Genomic DNA, 11304 nt, shown 5'->3' on the forward strand with positions numbered 1-11304 from the left:
GATCATTACTAGTTGAAGTAGGTGAATAATCACTTCTTCAGACATTACTGTAACTGAGCGGTCATTTAAGGGGCCCTCCAAGCTAAAATATTTTTTAGTTTTTGTTTGTGTATTTAAGGGGTTAGTTAGCCACTCTTAGCCTTTTTATATAAGTTAGTTACTCGAATAACAACTGCCCGGGCTGCAGTTTCTTCTACATCTCGATCAACAACCTAGAGCATTAGGGACAGTTGTGTGCACAGTTACTAGCATTTGATGAATACAAGTTAGTGATACAGAATTCCAGAAAAATGTACCAAGTTGCCCTTTTTCAACTTCATTTCATAATTTTAGGAATATACGGTAAGGAACTTAAGAACAACTACATCAGATTTAATTTTTTTTAAAATGTTTTGGTATAAATAAATCATATAAAAAAATTTTCATTACAAATTATTCCCTAGTTTAAAATTTAATAATAAATTAATACTTATTGATTTAAAACTTATATGACCTATTATTATTTTTTCCACTAAATAAAAGAAGTTGTTTTGTTGTCTTTGTGACTTTCTTTAGTATCGGATTTCCGCGTATAACGGTTCACAAATACTGCTTCGTGGATGATCGTAGTTTAGTTCGGATAATTCTAGAAACAGATAGTGTTGATGAATGATAAGTTATAAATAAGTATATATAATTTTTGCTATGATTTACCTACCTCTATTAATTTTTTCAGCGTAGTTGTTCGTAAAAGTTGGACAGAAAAATATTTCAGGATCCTCACACTCTTCTGGAAAAAAAAGTCAAAGTACGTTGGGGTGAAGAAAAATAAAAACAGGAAGTCAAACCTATCATAAAATTTAATGGCTGCGTTGGCTGCCATCAAAATACTTTTAGATTTTGAAATGGTAAATTTTACTAAGAGTTGTTTAAAAAAATTACCTGTGTTTATGATATATACGAAATAATTTAAATTGTAACTTAGTAAAATTTCACCAACAGAATGTAATCTTTTGAGTCAGCCGCCACTGAATTTAATTTAAAGAATAAAAATAGATTTACCTTCCAATGGATAAACAGTTTCATACATCAAAGGATTGAGAGTAAATTCACTAGGTGAGCCATATGCCATGATACATGGTCCCCTTAGTGTGGTTGGTTCTTTTCTCCTCCTATGACACAGCCATAGCGTTGCCGAAGTTGACACTAAGAGAATCAACGCTAGGCCTAATATAAGTGTAGATGTGGTATAAAGACTAAAAAATGATTTATCATTTCTTCCTGCTTGTACTCCTTCAGCCAGAACACCACTCAAATTGTAGTTAATTTGCCCAGGATGTAGGTATGTAGAAGGCATGTTCGCTTCTTCATTTACTATCGGAGGAGGACCGCTGTTACCTTTGTACCCTTTCTCTATATAAGTGGTATGCATAGAATCAATTATATTAGACTCTTCAGACATATCTCTTTCGGTTACAACAAGTGATTCCAAATTTGCAAGTTTTAAATCTTCCTTGTTCTTAATCTTTTTTTGAAATTCTTTAACATGAGTATACCAAGTGTGGGCTGGTCTGGCATTAGTTGTAATCATTAGATTTTTCGAATTAGAATCCACTTTTGTTGATGAAGTTGTAGTTGCTTCAGTTCGTTGTTTTAATTTTGTTTCACTAACAGACTTTCCTAACTCTAAGATGGGTTGGCCGAAGTTGGTAGAAATTTCATTTATGCCAGAAATCAAGTTTGTACTATTTTTATATGATTCATTCATATTATTACCCAACTTGTGAATTTGACCAAGTTTTTCTATTTCAGTAACCTCTAAGAGAGGAGTTCTATCATTGGTACTAACAATAAAATTCTTTTCTGTAGTGACTATAAATAAGTCTTCTGATTTCTCTTTAGTTATAGCAGCTATTTGTGAGTTATCTTCTTTAGAAGTTTGGAAATCTAAAGTTTCTAATGCTGTTGTTTTTGGGGATTCTGTTGATTTGTTGACTATTTCATGTTTGTAAATTGTAGGTGCTGTTGAATTTGGGTCTGTTTCTAAATATGCCGTACTTGTTGAGCTCATTGTGTCCGTTTTAGTAGCAAAATCAGCATTAGGTGTGTTAACAATATTTTCATTGATCTCTTCATTTTTCTCCTCTATTTCTCCTAAATTCATTGAATCTGTTGTTACATCGTAGAATGTATTTTCTTCATCTGAATCTTTTTTAAGAATTGCTGATGGTTCTCTAGTTGCAGTCAAATCTCTAAAGACAGATGTTTCTGATGCAGAAATTGTTGATACCTCTAAATGTTGTTCATGGTTTATGATATGTAAAGGAGGCCTTGTTGAGGGGACACTTGAAGAACTAATTATTTTAGTAACTTTTGTTGCATCTGTCGTAGATGTAATAATTGTCGGTGAAGTCTCTACAATAGAAACATCAAAGTTGATATTCTTGGGCACATTATTATAGTTATCTGTTTGGGTAGTTGATCCACTTGTTGGTACTGAGTCTTTGATCACTGTGGATTTATTTTCTACATCTTCTTCGGACAAAGTTGAACTTTTGAATGAAGTTGTATTAGTTGTACTGCTAGAGAACGTATCAGTTATTACAGGTAAATTAAGTAGTGCTGTTGTGGTTGTTTCACTTCCAGGTAAACTTTTTGTGGATATTTTAGACGTAGATTTGAAAAGTTTTGCCGTTGTTGATTCGATAGATGTATCTTCCATTGTTAAAAGCGATATTGGGCTTGAAGGTTTACTAGATGTAGTGGATATTGTGCTACTTAATGTTGGTGATGCAGTAGATGTAGTAACTACTATACTAGGTGGAAGTTCTGAAGAGGTTGTAAACGGTATACTAGTTGTTGCAGTTACTGCAGAAGAGGAAGTAGTGAACATTGCAGGGCTTGTTGATAAATAAGCCTCTGAAAAGTCGTCAACAATTACTGAATGTTTTCTAACAAATAAATCTGTGGTAGAGCTTGTAGGGGTGGGCGTGTTTTGTGGTAGATTGTCTTCGGTGGCCTTTGTTGTAATGACTGGAGGAATTTTTTGCTGCAATGGTAATTCTGTAGTTGTCTCCGAAGTAGTGGCTATAGTAGATGGCGGCAGGTTTGCAGAAACCACTACAATATATGTCGATGAGGATGGTCCCAGTGTCGTAGAAGTGTGAGAAGTAGTGCTACTTTTACCAGAAGTCATTTGTGTTGCTTGGGTTTCATTAATAAAGTGGAATGTGTTGCTTTGGTCAGTGGTAGTTGTAAACATTTTGGTTTGGACAGTTGGTTCCGAAGTTATAACAGTCGTTACGGATGTCTCAGTAGTAGATGGCAATGTTGAAAGTGTTGCACTTTGGCTCTGTAAAGTAGGTATTGTTTTAATTTCTTTTGTTGCACTAAACGTTTGGGTGGTAGTTTCTGTGGGAGGTTCTGGTGTTGTAGGTCTAGTAGTAGATTGAGTGATTGCAGTTTCAGGACTGACAGTCGCTGCAGTTGTAGTCGTTGTTCTTCTGTACTTGGTAGTTAGAGCAGGCTTATCGTCTATCATACAATCTCCAGTCAAATGATGGCAGGTGTAGCCATCCGGGCAATCACATGGTTTCTTGCAATCTGTTCCCCAGAATCCTCGATCACATGCTGCAATCAAATTTACGATTAAAATTGTTTTAGTAATAGATTTTACCCCCCACCGCCACAAAGTCCAATAAATCAGGTAATGAGTTCCATGTTTTGTGCATGAGAACTTTCAAAGAGAATATGAATAAAAAAAATGGGGAAGATAATTATTGAAATAATGTTTTTAACAGAAATTATGCCAATTTAACTACAATGTAAAGAGGTATACCTTGCCGTAGTAAGCATTCAAGAAAAGGATATAGAATAAAAAAAAAACCAAAGCCAAAAAAAAATAAAAAAAATAATTATTTTGAAAGTTTGCCGACAGATGGCATTTGGATATTTAGTTTTGTCTTCAATTAAATTATTTTTTGTAATTTACACGATTTGTTTTATGCAATTTATTTGATTTTAATTTTTAAATTAATTAATTATTTTGAACAGAAACGGATTAGAAATTAGAAAACTAGATTAGAACCATACGATAAGTATTCTTTAGGCACAAAATTATTCTGCAAGCATTAAGTTTTAATAATCTGGCTTTTAGCTTCTAAACATTAACATTCGTTTTTCAGTATTTATTTCAATTAAGACTTAGTTCATGACTTCGTTTAGAACATCAAACAAATTTCTCAAGAGAATGATGGAAAGGCAACCAAAATTTGAGAACGAGTAATATTTACGGGCATAGTACATACGACATATTCTACTACCCTAAAATATTTATTACTGCAAGGTCAAAGTTTTATATATATCTCGATATTAAACACGCACATTATTGTTTGTTTTGATTGTGTCAATAAAGAGTAAACTGAAACGCAGTACTTGAAAATATTCAACTAAAGGTTGAAATATTGCAATAAATGTGGTTTTTATTATTATTTGTTAGGTCTATTATCTATTATTGATGTATATTTAAAATATAAATGTATATTTTAAAAAAACTACCTATCATTTTAAAAGCAAGTAGATATTAAATAAAACTTAGGATATGAAACTCTTTCTGCGTCTAAGCAAAAGGGTAAATAATTCAACTGAAAAATTCGAAAAAATAATAATGTAAAAATATTGCAAACACAATAAAATTTAGCAATATAAAAAGCCAGAAATAAAACTAAAATAAAAGAATACTAACGATAATTGCAGTAAAGCCCTTGATAGCCGGGAGTACAGTAGCAGTGATTGGTCCGATTACAATGCATATTAGGACATTCTGTTTGTGGAGGGCATGCAGGTACACACTTGTAATCTATTTCCACATATCCTTTACAGCAGACCGTTATCGTCTGATTATGCATCTCAGTCTGCAATAAAAATGAATTTTTTTTTTTTTTTAAAAAAAAACATCATTAAAGAAAGTTAATTTGAAATAAATATACATAATATTTATTATATTATACTTACGTGAATTTTGACTCTATCTTTGAGAAGTACAGTGTACTTTGAACATCGAGGCGGAACCCTAAGGCACCATGTATAGGTACGATATGTAACCGGTTCTGTTACATTAACCCGCACAGTTACTGGATATCTAAAAATAAAAAGTACTTACAAAAATTTGGAAAAACGCCCAGTAGATTTTATTATTTGATAACCTACTTGACAACTCCTTTGCAAGTATGATTGCCTATGGGTGTGGCATGGACGGTAACTATCCAGAACACACTTGACACCACGAACACTTTGAACAGCATATCTTACCAGCATCCTACATAAGGCCTGCACCTTTCTCCACAATGATTTACCTAGAACACATGGTCATTCCGAAAATAGGAAATTACAGATTGATATATATGAATTACATCCTAACAATCTAGCTGACTTCCAAAAATAGAAGCGATGACTCAAATATGTCCTAACGCTACAAAGAAAGTCATTTAGTTACCCCTCCAGATTGGTTGCTGATTAGTGAAGAACCTCATTGGACTTATTGGTAACGAGAAGTGCCTCTGATTATCTAAGGCACAAGGCAAAATATAGTAGACGAGTTGGCTATGGTGTGAACCTCTGTAATCCTATCTTTAAAATGATCTTTTCATTTTCAATGTATCACTACTTAATTGGTATAGATAATAATTTCAGCAAAAATAATAAATTAACACGGAATGCACATATCAAATTTTGTTTTTACTCTAAATACTATTTTAGCATGATTTATGTTCAATTTTGGGCTAACATGAGAAGAATATTCCTATTTCTAAGCCCAGCAAGACTTCAAAATCAACGAAATTAATACCTCGACACACTTTATTGCGTTGTCTGATTTGTAGGCCAAGTCATATATGAATTATTTTGAATCATGTATTTGTATGTGGGTTTAGAATGGATGGTAAGATGGTTGTATAGTCCTCATAATAGGAGGGAACAATAATCTGTACTTTTTCGATTAATCAACAATTATATCTTAAATATTTACCGATTTTATTTATCCATATTTCAATTGAGGTGTCCATTTCACTTTCAATGATACTAGTTCCAGTTTACCAAAAGTACTGTACGTTTTAAAATCTATTAATTTGGACTTTAATTAAATTCTTTAAACAATTTGATGTCTCGTCTGCCGCTCTCATCGCTTTCCCTTAACACATTTTACGAAATAAGATATTTGTAGCACTTTTTGGGCAAAAAATGGCTAAAATACCTACACAAAGCTTGAATCCTCAATTTTACCTTATTTATTTTAATTTTATAATGTAAAGAAACGATTGTGAATACATTTATTATTCATTATGTTACGTTAATGGACAAAATATTTTTTTTGTACATTTTAGTCGGCATTACTAACTTTAACACCAAATTGATTTTGACATTGAAATTGCAGTTTGTTGCATGAATTAATTTTTGGAAATGATTAATTTTTTTTATTTGTTAAATGTATAAAGTTACAGATCAATTATTTATCAATTTTTTATGGAAGTTAGACTTAATTATGGAAATTAATAAGGCAGCAAAACGAGACGGGGTAAGGACAAATATAATTCCATTTTTCTCTTATTATTCTTCAGGGCTAAAAATTATTAATAATTTATTGCAGAAATTAGTGCTAAGCCTAACAATGTTCATTAGGCCAGTGAATCCCCTCTAATACCAATTTTCTGTTTTTTGTGATTATTTAAAACAACGAAGTTTTAACAAAATTGCTAGAGCCATTTTTAAGATAACGGTGAGAGGACAAGATCGTTGTATTTACACACCATTGCTTCCAATTAATAAAATGCAACATACATTTAGGTAACTGTCATTTAACGCTATACAACCTACACAATAGGATATTTATAAACATTGTAAGAGAAGACAGAAAGAAATTGCATTCTGAACAGAATTCAAATTGCAATTAAATAACCACAGTTTAGATTTAAAAGAAAATTCAGTATTTTCTTAACGAGGGACTTGTATTTTGTTTGCCGTTCTGAAAAGACCTCACTTTTAAACTGAAACCTGATAATCTTATCTTTTCGTTATTTGTTTTACCAAAAAAAAAAAAAAATTGAATTCGTCCAATTTAAACAACTCAAATAGTTAAGTCTTGCTATAATCAGAGCTCAATATGTGTAACCGAAAAAAAAAAATCTGGTGATTCACGAGTATTTTGTATATCAGCTTTAAAATCTTATGAACAAGGCCGAATTCTCTTCATTATTATAAATAAAATAATTATTACAATGGTCAAATAATTTAACGAAAGAGAAATTAGTTTTTTGGGATAGCGGTTCAATAAAACTATAGAGACAAAAATTGAATGACATTTTTTTGCTTTATATTCGATTTGGAAGCGTTTCCTATAACAAAGGAACTGATAGCAAGTTTCCGAGAGATCTATGTATTGATAATATTGTATTTGAATAGAGAATAATGCTGTGCTTGTATGATTCATGCTTTAGTATAAGACACATAAATTGCAAATGTATATCTATTTTAGCGTAGTTCTTGTCTTATAATTTATAACACTTTTCTTAGTTTATAGCAATATATATATATACACACACACACACACATATATATATATATATATTATATATATTATATTATATATTATAGACACACAGATATATATTTTAAAGGAAATGACGCATTCCAGACATCGTTATGTTAAATGATCTAAATAAATTGCTCCGGAAATTGTTCTACATAAAGTAAGTTTTATGAACCAAGCTTAAATCCCACATATACTTCCAGAATTAAATGTCTATTTTGCTATCAAAATTTTTGTTAGTAAAATGAAGCAGAAAAAATAAATTTGAAAATATTAGAAAAAATTGACAGTATTTAATGTTGTACCACGATTTTTTGGAATCGTATAACTTTGCTAATGGAAAATTCAAACATTTTTTTGTGTGTATAATTAATGGTAATTTGTCTCTAAATATAGAATGAGGTCATAGGTTTTATCTGATAAAAAAATTCTGAATGACCTTTTCTCTAAAACTACTTATACCGTTTTTTATATTCTGGTTGATCGGATTTTACCTTCGTATCCATTTCTAGATGCATTAAGGAAATTTATTTTTACTAAAGGAGAGTATTATAAATGGACTTCTATTTATAGGATGCGTGAAGTAATTGTACGATAATCCTATATACTATATAGACAAGTCCTGGTTTTCAAGATATGTAGCAAACCAGAGAAGAAAAAATGTATTAATGAGCATGAAGCCAGGTGCAGCTTGAACATCAGTGGCAATTTCATGCATTATTTCTCTTACAAGTGATTCTCTACTCATATCTCAAATTCGCTAAATATAGAGCAAAAGGCTCTCCTCACAGGAACAATAAATTTTTATTTAGTCTGATTACTCAAAGTTTATCGTTGGTATGCATTTAGTCACCTACTTCCTATTTAATCACATTTCTAATTAAATTTCTACTTCGAAAAAAGTAAACAAAATGTTTTTTTAATGTTAAAGACTGTCTGCTTAAATAAAAGCTCTTAGTGAGTTGGTCCATTATTGTAATTTGTTAATAAGAGGAATATTATTATTATAAATAGTATGGTAATTTCTTGAAAGTTTTTCTTAGAGGATTAAAAATATGAGCATTGATAAATACTTTCTGATAATTATTTATTCTTATTTACGAAACTTCTTCAGTGTAAGCGAATGAATGAATCAAATTGTTCATTCTCTATTCACATTGGTACTATATACTTGTAAAACTAGGCAATAGGGCGAAATACGGTGAAAAGGATACTATTTAATATTGATTCCAAAGTCATCCAGCGGGATAAATACTTGTAAAAGATGAAAGATCCAAATCTTAGAACTCAGTTAAGATGAGAACAGAAATCAGTTTCATAATTCCTCCAAAAAGATATTTGTAAAACTCGCTGTTTTTACAGTAAAGGAGTCAGCAGTTTTAAAATAGATATCATAAATCAAGCCATATCCTTTATGATACAATTTAGCTGATAAGCTGGCTGATGGCGAGGATTCTAGGAAAATCTGTGTGGAAAGCAAGGTACATTAGGGAAAGTTCGCAGACATTAGATGACTCTATGCTGTGGCCCACATAATAAGGAAATTTTTGTTCACAAAAATCGGTGAATAGCTGCAATCAACAGTGTTAACTGAATTTGCTAATTGAGGAGGCTAGAAAACACTACGATTTTAAAACTACATAATATAGAGAGGAAAATAGATTTATACTTAGTTGTGGTAGGAATCCTTAGGACATTTCCTGAGGCTAATATTCCCAAAGGTTGTTACCTGATTTTTCAGGCTTATGTACGATTCTGGGGCTGGACTTCTGGAGTAGACCTAGTTTGACTTGTTACTCACTACACATGGTTCCAAAGAAGTTTTGAAAGGCTAATAGCTTAGATCCACTATGAGATCAAATAATAATTGCATTCTTATAAATTTCAAAATATATATATATACCAAACAAATAAGCAATAAGTATAATAATTCAGTATAAGATTATTTTCACCATTAGTACATCACCGCAAAATAAGGAACAATGGCAATATAAAATTAAACTATTAATAAGAATGAATCGTACAAAAAGTAATCAATAACAATTTTTTCATAGATTGCCGTACCAAATATTCCTTGATAGATACGATATGATTTCTATAAAGTAACATCACAGATTACCAAATTCTCAAAGAGTATATTTGCTTTAGGAAGAATTGTTAGAATAAAGTGTTCCTCATACATGAGCGTTGTATCAATCAACATATCTTAAACTTGCTATTGTGTTTTCGTTTGTGGATGCATTATATAACCGCCCACGTAGATGTCTGCTGCAGAAATAATGAATAAATAACCAAAAAGTTTATTTACTACTTTTATTTATTATTTAATGGTTACATTTTTTTTTTGCGTGAAGTAATTGTATTTATTTTATTTCAATGGAAAAATTAAAATTACGAAATTTTCAATTGGTAATTCAAAATAATTCAAATAGCATTTTGTCTAAATATTTTGAGGAATTAAAGTTACGCACAATAAAATCTCAATTTGATACTAACATTTATAATCTCAAAGTTCAAAGAACGATTTATATTAAAGGATCTCATTGTAAGGATATATGGACTTTCATTTAACATGCTTGAACAAATTTGCTTTAAGTTCTTAGCAGAATGAAAGAATTACTTATTTAAAGAAATTTTTATTGTACTCCTGTTGCAAAGATATTAAAAAATAAATAGAAATATTAATTTTATTCTAATTTTAAGAATAACAAGTTCATCAGTGTATTACGCACAAACATAAATAAAACACTTACCTAAATAGGAAGGGCCTACACTAATGACAGTGCAGTCAGGGTGGCTATACTACTGGCGAAGAGATGTATGAGGGCCACTAGGCCCTATATCCGCCTTCCCAGTAATGAAGTAATTGACTTGTCCTGGCGTATCAGACTAGCCTGCTGGTAGGGGGCAACTCTGGCCCCCCTCAAGCAATCGTAATAATATATATCCGTTCAGGAAACACTCGGCTTGATCTTCCATCATTTTGATCTCCGCCTAATTGTCACTCGTTCAGACAATCATCACTAATAAGTGGTCTCGCAATAATTTAGCTAAGAGAAAGAAAGAAGATAGGATAATATGGATTATTCTTCAGCAAATATAAAGCGTCAAAGAAGTCTTGATTCTATGGTTCATAGCTGGAGTTATTAGAAGCAACTTCTCTGCAGTAGATTGATTTTTTTGACAAAATAAGAACAATTTTGAAAACAGGGTCTTTATAATGAAGGTAGAGCATCAAGCCTCCAAGCAAATACTTTGCAGGTCATTGATAAAATTAGACATATACCTTCATGTCTGACTAAGAAGAAAGAACGGAAGCTGTATATCTCTACAGATGTACTAATCTTTTAGAGAATGACGATACTGTAGTAGAAGTATTCTATCTGAGTTTTCCGCAAGGAATTGGCAATCAATACCATTTCTATACAATCAAAAAAAGAAAGCAGAATTATACTCATCGAGAGAACACAGTCCGGAGGTCGGCAAATCACTAAAAGAAGCAATATGTGCCAATGATCTCAAAATTTGACTCGCCTTACTTAATTCAAAAAGAAGAAGAAGAACCAATTGGTTCTGTCAGTTGTCATTATTGTATTCCAACACTCAGAAGATTTGCAAACCCTTTATTAGAGAACACATGAATGACCAATTTTCATACTAGATAATTTTTCATTTTGTAAAGTGTAGGATGCAAATTGTTTGGCCAGAACCAATAGAAAGGAATAATAGGATGTTTTCCTAGG

General features: G+C 31.4%; 1 protein-coding gene across 1 annotated transcript; it reads right to left on the minus strand.

The window, feature by feature from the left end:
• Positions 1–366: 366 nt before the first annotated feature.
• LOC141456252 (uncharacterized) lies at positions 367–10470 on the minus strand. The gene is made up of 7 exons (XM_074132047.1): positions 10315–10470; positions 5188–5333; positions 4993–5119; positions 4724–4892; positions 1042–3609; positions 698–769; positions 367–625 (listed from the first exon to the last, which is right to left on the minus strand). Exons 2-7 carry the CDS (start codon positions 5280–5282, stop codon positions 552–554), a joined length of 3105 nt encoding a protein of 1034 aa, XP_073988148.1. The 5' UTR covers positions 5283–5333; positions 10315–10470; the 3' UTR covers positions 367–551.
• Positions 10471–11304: the final 834 nt, after the last annotated feature.

This window comes from Rhodnius prolixus, unplaced genomic scaffold (genome assembly GCF_049639745.1).
Source record: "Rhodnius prolixus isolate KJV_2025 unplaced genomic scaffold, Rpr scaffold_4, whole genome shotgun sequence".
Lineage (NCBI taxonomy): Eukaryota > Metazoa > Arthropoda > Insecta > Hemiptera > Reduviidae > Rhodnius > Rhodnius prolixus.